Below are 15,989 nucleotides of genomic sequence, written 5' to 3' on the forward strand. Positions count from 1 at the left end.
TGTTTTTATAAAAGAGGAAGACGAATAGTTTTAATAACACTGATAATATAGACAGGACTCTTCTTCTCAGAACGAAAGAGTCTTGTAATAGAGGGAGAAGTACAGTAGTAGCATCTAGTCAGTTGAAGGATGTTTTGTCATGTCAGGGATTGTGGAGAGGAACTGTAGGATGGGGTTGTGGAGAGGTCTTGTGATAATTATTTGAAAGAAAACACTTATCTTTTGACATAACTTCATTTGATTGGTTGGCTGGCAGTCAGGTTAGATTTTCCCGAGGCAGCTAAATCTCAGACTGCCTTCTGCCAGCAGGTAGGTCAACCTTGCTTCGCAACTGGTCTTCACTCTGGTCTCGTGTTGACCTCGATTTCCGCAGGGCACTTCGAGCCGCTGAAGCAATGTACCTTCTGCCGGCTTCGCTTCAGTTCGCGCCGACTGTAGACAGCGCACAGCTCAACTGAGCGTCTCTCCCTGTCTTTGATACTTACACTCAGTGCAACCGTCTCGTCAGTCTGGCTTGTGAACCTGCATGTTGTCAGAGGACCATGTGTGCTACTCTGTTGGATGGATACTTTCTAGTGGCCACTTAAGCTCATACCTCAAGTTAATCAAGATCTTAAAAGTACTTGGACAAGGTAAGAAACATCCACAGGCGATCAACGTTTCAATATGCATTAAAATCAGAACATTATTTCTGTATAAGAGCTCTACTGTCTCTGCTTAAAACTCGGTTATTTAAAATTCCAAACATCACGTCTATTTAAGGCTGTCTCTCAGTCATTATAAACATCGTTACATAGTTGTTGGAAACCAACCATAGGTTTTTCTCTTACTTGAGGGGTCCTGGAGTAATTTATGAATTGTATATTTAATAATGTAACTCACATCATCAACCATACTAACTCCAAAACACTTAACGATGTCTGTTAATGAAGCTATATTGTCTTTCAATAGACTTAAAAGTTAGCATTACTCATGTAGCTAACTGATCTTGTTGGTTTTGTGGCGAGGAATCGAACTTCGGACTTTAACATTGTAAGTCCGAAAATTAACCATTAATTATATTCCCGATGGAAAACATGTATATATAATTACCCATGAGATACAGGACAAACTTTCTGATTGGTTCATACATTCATTAATGGCCAGAAATATGAAACAAACTTTCTGATTGGTTCCTTATTTTATTAATGACCAGAAATTACAGGACAAATTTTCTCATCGTTTTCTTGTTTAATTAGTGATGGAATAAGCTTTTTAATCGTTTTCTGGTTTTATTAATGATAATAAATACCAGATTAAAGATAAAGACTTTGATTAAAGACCATAAAATATAAAACAAACTTTCTAATCGCTTTCTGGTTTGATTAATGACCTGAAAGTAAGGTACAGACTAGTTTATTGTTTTGATTAATGACCATAAAGTATAGAACAAACTTTCTGACTGTTTCCATGTTTAATCAATGACCAAAGAGTATGGAACAGTCTTTCTAATCATTTCCTGGTTTTACTAATGACCAGAAATTATGTAACAAACTTTTGATCTTTCCTAGTTTTTTTAATGACCAGAAAGTATGGAACAATGTTTCTGATCGTTTGTGGTTTTATTAATTACTAGAAAGTATGGGTCAAAGTTTCTGATCGTTTGTGGTTTTATTAATTACTAGAAAGTATGGGTCAAAGTTTCTGATTGTTTGTGGTTTTATTAATTACTAGAAAGTATGGAACAAACTTTCTGATCGTTTGTGGTTTCATTAATTACTAGAAAGTATGGAACAAACTTTCTGATAATTTCCTTGTTTAGTTAATGACCAGAAAGTACAGAATAAATTTTCTGATGGGTTGTGATTTTATTAATTACCCCAGAGTAAGGGAGATACTTTTTGATTAAAGACCAGAAAATATAAAAGAGACTTTCTGATCGCTTTCTGGTCTTATTAATGGCCTGAACATACGTGAGAAACTGGTTTGTTGTTTTGATTAATGAGCAAAAAGTATGATAGACATTTTCTGATACTTTCTTATGTGACTAATGATCATAACAAACTTTGTGGTCGTTTCTTGGTTATATTACTGACATGTTTTAGCAAGTGTAAACATCTATTAGCCTAGTCTAGCAAATTAAGACGTTCTCAAATAGTTGTGTCTTTGTAATATCTCGTCATCAGCACATAGATGGTAAAATAAAAGAAGGCCGTGTGTGACGGAAACTATCCGTACACTCGTCTTGTTTGTACTCGCGCGCGCGTGTTTCCATCTTCAAGATGGATTACAAGAGGATAAAGAGCTCAAACGGTTTTAAAAAGTCATATTTACCAGTTCAATGTTTTAAGTCGTTATGGAATTGTCTAGAAAGTGTAAGGAAAGTCTGCCGGGAAGAAAAGAAATATGTATTTTGATTTTAATGTTATGTTATGTGTATTTTGATTTTAATGTTATGCTATGAAATGTCAAAGCACTCAAGTATTGTTCAATTTATATTTCATGTAAAATTATTATTTTGTTTAAGTGTTTAAGTTATTTTCAAATGCTAGAACTATTTTGTTAACACATTTTAAAAGTGTGTAGGTGATGAATAACACAGTATATTCGTGAAGAATGTTTGTTTCTTAATAACACAGTATATTCGTGAAGAATGTTTGTTTCTTAATAACACAGTATATTCGTGAAGAATGTTTGTTTCTTAATAACACAGTATATTCGTGAAGAATGTTTGTTTCTTAATAACACAGTATATTCCTGAAGAATGTTTGTTTCTTAATAACACAGTATATTCCTGAAGAATGTTTGTTTCTTAATAACACGGTATATTCCTGAAGAATGTTTGTTTCTTAATAACACGCCTCCCGCTAGTACAGCGGTAAGTCTCCGGATTTACAATGCTAAAATCAGGGGTTCGATTACCCTCGGTGGGCTCAGCAGATAGCCCGATGTGGCTTTGCTATAAGAAAAACAAAAAACAATTCTTAATAACAAAGTGTATTCCTGAAGAATGTGTGTTTCTTATGCCGTTTATCTATGTCCTTTGTTCTTTCTTTTCCGTATTACTTATATAAGTTGGCTGTATTTAGAAATTTACCAGTAAGTGTGGGAACATTGGAGGTTCGTTATTTTCACCTGTGTCTGTTCAACAGAAACAAAATAACGAAACAGCAACATTTTAATGTAAAGTCTATAGTGATTACCAAATGCTAATGTTCACTTATTGTTCCAAGCCCAATTCCTGCCAATACCATGGACCGGATGGAATAGAATCGTTTGCGCATGGCTGAACATAGCATATGCTTCACATTAAGTCACTGTTCCTACATAACTCCTATTAGAAAACAGCCCATCATTATATATCTTAAAAGATGTCAGCATTTTTTTATTTCTTTCTTTACCATTCTAATCACGCGTTGTTAAGTCACGGCCAAACTCTAAATATATTGTAGTGCCCTCTGATGGCGAAGGTTTTCATTATAAAACTTAAAAACTGAGGCTCATTATTTCTAAGAGTTTTCATTAACAACTTCGGCCCTATATCTCTGCAGGCTTATATTGGTCTTACATCTCCTTAGTTTAGTGGAAAGTGAGAGAGAGATTTTGACCAAATGACTGATTAGTGCCTTCCATAAGACTGCTTGGAAATTGCCGCCATTAGCTTAAAGATTTAACCCCAAATCGGTAAATAAAATAAACCATTATTAATAAAGCAGCTTTTCTAAACTATTCTGGCAATATTGTAATTTTTTCTTACGCTTAAGGGGTCATCACATTTAAACATCAGCTTTACGCTCGACTGACTTTAAACGACCATTTGTTTCCATTTTAATGGTTTCTGCTTCACTTCACTTCTCTAGCCTATGGCAATGGCTGTGGGACGTGAATAAAACTAGACTTTCATTCACATAGTTTAAAGTCCCTTTGAATAATCGATAGAGTATTGTTATCTATCTTTAATGCCAAAACGTGTTCGTCGGAAAGTTTTATCTATTTGTCATTATAAGTACGAATAAGTTTGTTTTTTTCATCTTGCTCTTTTAGACACTGGTAATGTTATTGAACCACGACCAAAGAATGACACTGTTGACTAAGTTTATCAGTGTTGACTGAATAGAAAGGGCTATTTTTGAAGCCCATAAAGTTCGTCAATTTTTGACAATAGCGTTGTTAGAGTGTTGGCTATATGACATCTGAAGAGATGCAGAATAAAACAAATAGCTGCTACATATATTTTCAAGCACGTCAGCGTCAAATAAAATACAATAAAGCCAGGTCACGTCCAGTGTTGACGTCACATAAAATTGGGACCTTATGCAGTGCTGACGTCATGTAAAAAAACGAGATGTTGTGCAGTGCTGATGTCAGACTAAAAAGACATCTTGTACAGTGTTGACGATAAAACGTTCACGTGTAAAATCGTGACCACTGAAGAAAAGAGGGATTAGGAAAGAGTCTATAATAAAGAATGATGCGACACTCTGCGGCGGTTACTGGGAATTGTTAGTAACTATTGCACGTTATGACGTTTATTCTGATCCTTCCGCCTTCTTTTCTTGCTTCACTTACGTTAATCTTTACGTATACAATTTTATTTGTTTGTTTTTGAATTTCGCGCAAAGCTACACGAGAGCTATCTGCGCTACACATCCCTAATTTAGCAGTGTAAAACTAGAAGGAAGACAGCTAGTCATCACCAGCCACCGCCAACTCTTGGGCTACTCTTTTTCCAACGAATAGTGGGATTTACCATAACATTATAACGCCCCCACGGCTGAAAGAGCAAACATGTTCCGTGTGACGGGGATTCGAAGCCGCGATCCTCAGATTACGAGTCTGAATATAGTTTATTTCCATTATTTTACATTACGCACACTTCTATCTTACTCTCTTGCTTGTTTGTTTCAAGTTAAATACAAAGCTACACAACGGGCTATCTGCACTATACCCACTGTGCTACTAGGGGCCACCTATTCTCCTTGCCATCCATACCATTTTTCAGTATTAATTTACCATTTGTTACTCTTTCACATTTTATTCCATACAGGTATAACCCTTATTCTTTTGTGTTAAATTATTTATGTTTCTTAATTAAACATATATTTAAGTGTAAAATTGTTTCAAAATTTGTTTATATATATAAATTAGCACCCTCTAGTGGCAAAGCGGTTTGTCTGTTGACTTACAACGCTGTAGCGAGCAAAGCACAGTCCATTGTGTAACGTTTTAATTAACTACAAACACACATATATATATATATATATATATTATATATAAATACAAACACACACATAGTAGAATTTTTCTTTTGGATTTAGAACTTAGTCTAAAAATTGAAACATTATAATTTATTCGAGACTGATTACGTCGTATTTCACAGTTACATTTGATTAACGTAGTCAGCTACATTACTCCCCCTTCCGGCCAGTTTTTATACGCTTTCTTTTCTTTTTCTATCTTTAAATTCCTTATCGTCTCTGCCTTTTCATCTAGAATCTCAGCCCCATATCCCCTCCCTCGTTTAAATCGTTACCTACTCGTGCGCGATAAAACAGAACCAAATTAAAGGCTTAATACAAACGTCTACGTCAAAATATTGTTGTATAACTATAACAATATTTGCCATCTCCATAGTAGTAGAACTGAAGAAATTACACGTGCGATTTTGTTGGAATTCCTACCAGAAAGTATGAATTTTGTTAAATTTGAGTTTTCATGTCTTTAGAAAATCCTACTTGTGCTAAAGACGATAGAATAAAACGATATAGACCGGAAGATAGAAATATAGCAATAACAGTGAGAGACAGGTGAAACAACAAGTGAAACACCTCTTAGTCACCATTAGAAACTTTAATGGACTGCTGACAGCAACAACTGATCTTTCTTGTATCATAAAAGCGCGTAACATAATTATCGTCTGTTGTTTTTTCTAGAACTTTCAAAGTGTAACAGTGTATTTCCTATTTTTGCTTTTCGTTCTCAGTAACTGTTTCACTCGGGCCTCACGGAATGAGAAAACAGATATGGTAGACCATGCTCCAAAAGTTGGGTTTTGGCCACAGTATTGTAGAGGGCTTCTGCTGAGCCATTCAGCAAGCAGTCCGTGCACTGGGGAACGCCCTTCTTTTCAATTTCATTCACTGAAGTTGGTTTCTTATCAGAGACTCCAGTAACGAGAGTCAGATTCGATGTATCTCTCGTGCCGAGGCAGCGGAACATCTCGCCCGTTTTGAAGGTAGACCTTGGACGAACCACGGGGAAAGTGATCAGTTTGTCTGTTGGTACGTCACTAGACCTTGAGATCAACGGAATTTTTACGGACACCTGAAGCGTTTCGTACCTGACGGTAACATTGCTACGCGCCTATTGCCAACTCGGGGCGGTTGATGAAAGTCGTGCTTTCCGTTTGTCCCACTTCCGGTCGGTTGAAGAAAACCATTTGTGCCATCGATCCAGAACTGAATAATCCAATGGACTTATGTGAGTCGACATCAGACTTCCTCTATTTCCACAGGCAAGCATGATGATTTGTGATAACTGCCACAGGCAAGTTTCTTCAAAGTGAGATTCAGGCGTACCTGGAGCCAAGCAGGGCGTACACTAATGGTGGATATGGCACCAGCCTTGATGGTAACACTTGTTCTGTAGGTAGATTTAAGTTTAAATCTAGGAACTCTTCACGCCTAAATTTACAGAAGACCCTACCTTAAGCCTAAATATACAGGAGACCCTGCCTTAAACATGAACGAAGTTAGTGTAGGTGAATACGAGCACATGATCGCCAGTGATTTTAACGTTACGACAGATTCCGAGAACTTGTTTTTATCTTTGAATATTTGTTTACATTTTATACGCTTGTATTCTTACCAGATATGATAAGTGAACATTACCATCTGTGGTAGTGAATTATGACACGTATTGCTCTTGTTTTGTTCATGTTGTTGTTATTATTCAGTTTGACATACTTTAGTAAACTATACACTTACTTAATCTCGAAAGTAATTTTCAGAACGCTTTAAACATGATTATAGTGGATTTCTAGCATGATCATCTGCCACTAATAGGGTGAACGGTTCGTATTTCAAAATAACATATGCATATGTAGGTGGATCACTTGTTTCAGAGCTTGAGAAACGTAACTGGATTGCTATTATGTATATCTGTTTAACTTAAAAGTATATTATTTGGTTAACAACGGAAGTTTAGTTCGCAATATTGTGCATATAATACGTTTCGCAGAATTTATTTGACACAACTGGTACCAATTAAAACTACTATTCATTGATAGACATAATTTCTTCTTAAACTTACATATAGTTTCCTCTTCGTAGAATCATTTATTAATCCCCCAGTGAGTGAGTGTACTTAAAAAATGTTTTGTTGCAAAAAACTAAAATGGGTACCATAAGTGATGCGCTATTCCCAGACTAGTTTTCCTCCGTTTCTTATAAATACAGTATAAATTTTGTGTTCTATAGGGGACTCTTATGATGCATTATATTATTTTATCCATTTCTTTCTCGTTTCTTTTATGACCTGATAATTTTTGAAGCGTTGTTACACCGGGGGAAATCATGAAATAAAAACTTATGATTATATTTATATCTCAAATTAACGCAACCGAGAAACCTAAGGAATATTACCTAAACTTATTTATTTAAGGTTGCACCTCCACGTCAAACAAAATTATAACGATACCATGAATCATTTTAATATTTCCATATGACATGTATTATCGTTGTTTTAACTTTTTCTCGCTTTCACTGATTGTTAGATGGGATTCTTTCGTGTGTGTGTATTTGACTGTATAAATACATTAAACAAAACGATAAAATCACGTGAGGCTAAAGGTGATAACACATTTATACTTAGCTATTTTTTCGGATCATAAAAAGATTTATTCGGGCTTAAAATATGTACGAAAGACATGATGTGTTTTGTTGTATTTTTATCTAGAGTTTGATCACGTTTCGTTAGAATGTAAAATGTGGTTTTATGAATCACTCTTTTTTTATAAGCTTGTTTTTATATATTTTTCACACAGATGAATCAGCTGTGTAAAGTATGCGGTGAACCAGCAGCAGGTTACCACTTCGGAGCTTTCACGTGCGAAGGATGCAAGGTAAGAATATCAAAAACAAAACAGTTGCGTGTCCCCCTCAAATGTTACGTTTTCATAAAATTATCGGACAATAGCTATATTTACACACACACGGATACTACGATATCACGAACAAGGCAAAAAAATATAATAAGCTTAGAATTTGATGAACAGACGTTAAGTTTGTGATGAGTATTTTGATGTACATATCATGCACAAAGTTTATGTTGGGATTGCGCAAAGTTTTCAGCTTGAAATGTGTTGTCACGTGTATCCCCCTTTTTCCCATAGTTACGAAGGAGAATTTATTTACTGACCTTAGGTAAAAATTTATTTGCGCAATATTTGAATTAGTTTATTTGTTATTTTTTTTATTTGCGCAAAGCTACTCGAGGGCTATCGGCGCTAGCCGTCCCTAATTTAGCAGTGTAATACTAGAGGAAAGGCAGCTGGTCATACCACCACCCACCGCCAACTCTTGGGCTACTCTTTTATCAACGAATAGTGGGATTGACCGAAACATTATAACGCCCCCACGGCTGAAAAGGCGAGCACGTTTGGTGCGACGGGGATTCGAACCCGCGACCCTCGGATAACGATTCGAGTGCCTTTACCACCTACCTGGCCATGCCGGGCCATTTGAGTTAGTACTTGTTAAAAACAACACATTAGCCCAATTGCTTCAGTCTTGCCAACTGTATAATGAGTACTAGCGGGTAGCTGGGGCTTAGCGGCCATTCCAACGAGAAGGAGTGTATTATTATTTTCATTCGTTTATACCAAAGGAAAACATGAGTTAAGCACTGGCTCTGCGGTGTAAGTTTGCCCCTGCAGTTGCGAAGGTTCCCGAAAAGCCTGAAAAACTTCAATTTGGGTTGTTTTGAATTTCGCGCAAAGCTACATGAGGATTATCTGCGTTAGCTGTCCCTAATTTAACAGCTAAGGATTACAGTGAAGGCAACTAGTCATCATCAACCACCGCCAACTCTTGGGTTACTCTTTTACCAACGAATAGTGGGATTGATCGTTACGTTATAATGTTTCCACAGCTAAAAGGGCGATCACGTTTGGTAGGACGAGGATTCGAACCCACGACTTTTAGATTGTGAGTCAAGTGCCCTAACCATCTGGCCATGTCGTGTCGTGAAATTTACAAAATATCGAAAAGGAGAGGAACATACAACTTAATTTACTTAAACTAAAAGGATAAATGATATCAACCAATCAGAATCGTATCTTCAGATATCAACCAATCAGAATCGTATCTTCAGATATCAACCAATCAGAATCGTATCTTCACTTACACGGAAACAAATGTGAGGGGCCAACTTACTTTTTGTAAGCACGCCACTGTACCGGACGTAATTGTTTCTGAGACACGAAACGAATTACCCTTATTACTTGTAGAAAAATATTGATCTATCGTTTACAACGGAACCTTTTGTGGTATATGTGATAAAATATTGATCAAAATCATGTTATAGACATTTTTAACCACGTGTTTTTATTACACCTGTTTTCGTAGTTGTGATGTATAAATATTAAGTCTCTACAGCGCACTGATTACAATTGCTATCAATATGTTTCTTAGTCTTAGCACAAAATACGCGGACTCAGGTATATATACTATAAATGTATAGATAGAGATAAAAAGCTATTTCTATTGCTGGAAACTTGAACTTATGTGTATTTTTTCCTATTTCTACTTTCTCTTAAGTTCTTCTGTTAAACTTAGTAATGCTGTTATAACAGAACAGAACAATAAAAGCGTGACTGACATTGTTGTTAAAACGGTCGATTATTCTTTGAGTAAGTTTATGTGGGAGTCCAGAGCCAGTTATTATACACCCTTTAAAAAACGGTTTTCAATCTCTGGCTCAAAGTTGTGTTTTAGTAAACACATACAGGGTGATAAACCCGTGTAACCACCAAGTGAACACGTAAAAGTAAGACATAAGTACCCTACTGTAAATATATACGAACACTTTTGTATATATATAACATACGTTCTGCCGTAATTTTGTGTGTTTAAGATGAAACTTGTCGTATTTAAAAAAACCCAAAAATTAATGGATTTGTTTATGAGGATCAAAGACATGTTTAAATTAGACCAAATTAAATGCATAAGAAATGTACTATTGACTCAGTGATCTAAATTCTGATTGGCTAATTTAAAGTTTTAAAGCTATGGCACGATTTGACAACCTTTAGAGAAAGCATAGATGTACTCAGACCTTAGGCGTCGAATTAATGCTCAACCTGACCTAACTGTAATGTATCCAGTTCAGGTAATTATTATTATGCAAAAATTCTGTTTGGTATTCAAAAGAAGTGTAGTGTATAGCAATTTCAGTCGCACAAAAATTCATAAGACGCAGAATCATCTTGACGTAACGCTTTATTTGCTGTTCATACGAAACGCACAATCTCGCATAATGCTAAATTTGACCTTTAATTCATCAATTAATATGGACGTCTTTCTCAACCTTATACGTATCTATTTTAATTTAGTAAGAAATAACTGTGTAGAAAGGAATCTGTTTATATTGGTATCGAAGTCAGTCATCAAGTTTTTATAAATACAAAATACATTCAAACATCGTGATAGAAGATATTGTAATAAGCTAAGAGATCAGTATCGTACGTCTATATTTATAAAATTACGCGAAAGTTCAAAGAGACATCTGTGTTTAGGAAAAAAAATTAAGTTTTGATGTTGATTCTGGGAACTTATGAAAAGAAAGAAGAACATGGTTTTATATGTCAATCACACTACATCTTCCACATCTGTGAGAGAATTACGTAATAGTAATAAAGAGAAATAATCGGAATGACTCGGACAACATAGTGGCAGAAATAGACAGATAAGACGAGTCGCTTTTTCTAAAGACAGTGGCTTGTTGCCCAGATGCGAGTCGTTGAGTCAAAGGGCGACACGTTTCGCACCCGAATATCTGGTTCACTATGAATGTTCAATCATTCGACAGTGCAGGACTACCAGGGTAAAAGACACACCACTTCAATGATGAGATTTTTCAATATTTTCTTTGTAAGTGGAAAAATTCATATACATTTGCATTACATAACGTTTAGGACCGTGACAGTGTCCATCGCACGTCTGAAGTCATCCCAGAGCAAAGCCCTTCAACGCAAGTGAAGGTTACGAAGGAGAACCTTCTAACTCACTCGGAAAAAAAAAAATGTTTTTAAGCTGTGCAATACTTGTGGCACGGACAACAAGCACCAAAATAATAAACGAAGATTTGAAATTGGCGAATATTCACAAACTTAGAACGTCACCTTGAAATCTGCAACGGTTTTAATAAAAAAGGTTGTAAAAGAAATTAGAATAATAAAAATCGTACTTAAAGAAACTTTGGAGAATGGACGACGACTTCCTGTTGTGGAGACACAAATGTTGCCGCCCATTCTACAAAGTTTCATCAGGAATAATCTGCCTAAACAATCTATCAAAGAAGGAATCGTACTTGATCACGTACCTGTGAAGTTTGGCGATGCAATTTCAATGAATTTTCATTTTTTTTTATCAACACTTTCCATTTCACGAATCGGAAAAATCTTTTTACACAGGTTATAGCTCACGAGGAATGTACAGACCTGTAGCGTTGTTTGTTGTTTTGTACTAAGCACAAAGCTGCACAATGGGTTATCTGTGCTCTGCACACCACGGGTATCGAAACCCGGTTTTTAGCGTTGTAAGTCCGCAGACATATCGCTGAGCCACTAGGGGGCGACCTGTAGCGTTGTTTCTTAATTTGCTTCAATAAAAAAAAATATGTATTAAAAATGTTATAAATTTCACGAAAACTGAATACTTCACAATAACTTTTTTCTTTCTTTCTTCTCTTTACTGGATGTTTTACAGACCAATAAAAACGTTTACGGACTGGTACCGTCCATGGAGCAGCAGCTGGGAGCCATTGATCTAAGTTTTATGTTTGCTGAAGTTTATGCGTTGCAATGAGGTCTATCTGCATCAGCCATTTCTAATTTGGAAGCAATAGACGATACTAGACGGAAAGCAGCTAGTAAACACCATCTACCGTCAGCTGTTGTTAGGCGAAGCAGTGTGATTTTATTGTCCATTGTATTATATGCTCACGGCCTGGAAGTGTGTTTTGCGATTTTTGATTTTTTGTATTACAACGCGTGAATCATGAAACCTCAAGTCCAAGATGACACATGCTAACTAATGAGCAGACTGTACTCAGCACCGCTGATCAGAGGCTGATTTCTCCGTCCTGTGCAGAAGTTTTTAACAATGTATTTCGTAGCATCCGACAATAGCGCGTAATCACGGTCACCGTTTTTATAAGGTGCGTTTAGGCCCAGTAAATTGGTAAAGAACTTTTGGTAACAGGTAGTTCGACTTGCACGCGTGCGTGTGAGTTTAGGACTGATTCACTAGGGTAGCTCAGTTTAGAAGTGAGAGTTGATAAAACTCTGGGAACTTTAGCAAGGTTCCTAGTTCACATTTTTAAGGTTGTAGAATGAGATTTTCATCGAAGAAAATCAATTACGAATGATTAATAAAAATTAAACTGAAAGAATAATAACTTAAATATTTTTTGTTGTTGTTAGGGGAAGGAAACGGAGGTCTGTCCTTCTTGCGTTTCTCTTGAGCCCCCTGAGCTCCTGTAAGGGGAAGGAAACGGAGGTCTGTTCCTCTTGCCTTTCTCTTGAGCCCCCTGAGCTCCTGCTAGGGGAAAAAAACGGAGGTCTGTCCCTCTTGCGTTTCTCTTGAGTCCCCTGAGCTCCTGCTAGGGGAAGGAAACGGAGGTCTGTTCCTCTTGCCTTTCTCTTGAGCCCCCTGAGCTCCTGCTAGGGGAAAAAAACGGAGGTCTGTCCCTCTTGCGTTTCTCTTGAGTCCCCTGAGCTCCTGCTAGGGGAAGGAAGCGGAAGTCTGTTCCTCTTGCCTTTCTCTTGAGCCCTCTGAGCTCCTATTAGGGGAAGGAAACGGAGGTCTGTCCTTCTTGCGTTTCTCTTGAGCCTCCTGAGCTCCTGCTAGGGGAAAAAAACGGAGGTTTGTCCCTCTTGCGTTTCTTTTGAGCCCCCTGAGCTCCTGCTAGGGAAGGAAGCGGAGGTCTGTTCCTCTTGCCTTTCTCTTGATCCCTCTGAGCTCCTATTAGGGGAAGGAAACGGAGGTCTGTCCTTCTTGCGTTTCTCTTGAGCCTCCTGAGCTCCTGCTAGGGGAAAAAAACGGAGGTCTGTCCCTCTTGCGTTTCTCTTGAGCCCCCTGAGCTCCTGCAACAAGCGCTTTGAAAGCTGTATATTAAGATCGCCTTCTTGAAATTCTAAATATCAATTTTATTCTTTTGACGAACAGTTTTCCGCCAGCCGACCGACGCTAAAGAAATGTGCTATCACAAAGCTTGTGAACTGTTTGTTTTTTTTACACACGTTACACATCGCCAATTTTGGGGCTATTTTTTACCATAGTGTAATAGGGTTTATATCTATTGGGTTTAGTAATCTTACATGTAAATCACTAGGTAACGTGTATTACTTACAAGTCTTATTACTCCTACTGTAATCTTTATACCGTTTATTTACTTGTTTTTTCTACTTCTACGATGATTCAGAAATATGGGGTTATATCCCTGCCGCGAACACAGCATAAATAGGTTTGCGCTTCTACAAACTCATAAATATACCTATTTTTAATTATTAAAATTATGATATTGTGTCTTTCGGGTGACGTATGACTTCCGCGTGTGAGAAGGCGGACGAAACGCGTTATACAGCGTAGACGAGTGTATATGAATATGTAATTATGTTGCTATATGGTTTGTTAACTTAAGTGGTGAATTTTCCTGCTTCGAAGTAGGCGTGGTTTATGCAGGAACAACAGTATGTTTACTGTATTACATGTGTAGACTTCCTTCCATCAAAAGCTCTTTTGATGTTCTCAATAAAACCGTCGTCGCAAAGATACAAATTTATTATTAAGTAGGTTTTCTCCTACACTTGGGACACTATAGTCTATTATCGTGTTAAGGATATAAAATTATTATCAAATAGTTGATATACTAAATTCGGATGCTGGTGTGATGCTATCTTAAGAATCTAAACATATTAGTAAGATGTGTTATATCTTACAAGATATCAGTCTACTGCCATCTTAAGAATCTAAACATATTAGAAAGATGTGTTATATCTTACAATCTGGATGTTAGTATACTGCCGTCTTAAGAATCTAAACATATTAGAAAGATGTGTTATATCTTACAATCTGGATGTTAGTATACTGCCGTCTCTGCCGTCTTAAGGATATAAATTTATTGGTACTTAGACCATAATATCCTATCATTCGGATGCTAGTATACAACCGTCTTGTGGATATAAACTTGTTAATAATTAGACTGTATCCAACATTTCGAATGCTATTTTAGTGATTTTTAAGGATATAAACTTGCTGGTAACTAACTTATATCCTACACTTTTTTTAGGAAACTAGAATATCACGCCCTCTCAAATGAATACTATGTTAGTGTTATTGTTGACTTAATAATGAAGTGATTTGGAATGAAAGTTTAGGTCGTTCAGTTGTCTTTGTTTTTTTCCACACTTAAATTGAACAATACATTACATTATAAGAAACATTCAATTATTTGTTCAACATACTTAACCACATGGCATACACCATACAACGACCCAAACCCTGTACACTTTGGGTATTTAAATCACTCAGTCGTTACTGCCCACACCCGTAACGTATTTTATGGGGAGCTAACCACATGTGCACAAATACAATAGAATATATTTCTAATAGATTAAGGCGACAGACCATATAGGGCCTTACTATTCTCACCAATAACCATGACGTACAATTTTATAGTTATATAGATACGTGCAGTAAGAACAATGACCCCCCTCTCCCAGTGACACAGAGTTTCGATACCTGTGGTGGGCAGAATAAGGATAGCCCATTGTGCAGGTTTGTACTTAATTACAAACAAACAAACGATGAAGAAGTACCCCAAAGTTTTAATTTTATTGGTTGTATATAATGTTTAATTTCTGTTGAAATACTGTGGTAGTATGAAGTAAAAATTGGTTATTTAGTGCTAAGTTTCAGTAGATCCATTTTACAGAAGGCATCTACAGTTTTATCACCTCTAGACTATAATTAAATAACTCTTTGATCTATTTTTTGTTTGTTTTGTTGCTAAACGCGAAACTGAATATTATGCTCTAGGTTCTGTGTCTACCATGGGTATTAAAACCCGGTTTTTAGCGTTATAAGCCTACAGACGTTCGACTGAGCCACTGAGAGTAAAAAGTTGGGAAACACGTTCACCAACTTTGTTAAATGTATTCGAAATCGTATGGCAGGACTTAATATCATATTATTAAATCATCTGTGTAGTGCTAAAGATAATTATTTACACATGAAATACTTAATATAACACGACGTTAAATGTATGGTGACTAGCACACACACACAAAACAAATCTCAGTCTTTACAGAATGCATTACTAAATATTTCATTATTCATAAGATCATCAGCTACATCATCATTATTTACTGTACCGACATCACTACCCCATCATTAATTATTTCTTCAGGTACAATGTCTGAAAGTTTCACATCCAAATGTCTCATGAATAACTAATTTCAAAAATTGCCGAACTCGCAACTAATACATTTATTAGGGACGGTTATGCGTAGACAGCTCTTGTGTGGCTTTGTACTAGATATCTAAAACAAGCAAATATTAACGAAGCTAATCCAGCTGAAGAATAGAGTTGGTTCAGGTTACCTCAGACAAGGTAGCTTTAAACCTGCATTTTATGTTGCATGATGAGCAGAGTGGTCGGGGTTACATTTACGGACATAAAAGCATGCTACAGCCACATACAAAGACATTCTAGTTACTTAAAACAAA

The 15,989-nt window shown here is 36.5% G+C and overlaps 1 protein-coding gene across 2 annotated transcripts in view; it reads left to right on the plus strand.

Annotated features, from left to right (window-relative positions):
- Positions 1-295: 295 nt before the first annotated feature.
- LOC143255987 (uncharacterized) overlaps positions 296-15,989 on the plus strand; it is a 46,148-nt gene continuing 30,454 nt past the window's right edge. Inside the window, exons 1-3 of one of the 2 annotated variants that reach the window (XM_076512496.1) lie at positions 296-632; positions 5,963-6,609; positions 8,024-8,101. In XM_076512496.1, coding sequence (XP_076368611.1) covers positions 6,583-6,609; positions 8,024-8,101 — 105 coding nt within the window. In that variant the 5' untranslated portion in view covers positions 296-632; positions 5,963-6,582. The remainder of the gene's footprint in view (positions 633-5,962; positions 6,610-8,023; positions 8,102-15,989) is intronic. The other variant, XM_076512497.1, reaches the window with a different exon arrangement.

The sequence above is a fragment of the Tachypleus tridentatus genome, chromosome 7 (assembly GCF_004210375.1).
Source record: "Tachypleus tridentatus isolate NWPU-2018 chromosome 7, ASM421037v1, whole genome shotgun sequence".
NCBI lineage: Eukaryota > Metazoa > Arthropoda > Merostomata > Xiphosura > Limulidae > Tachypleus > Tachypleus tridentatus.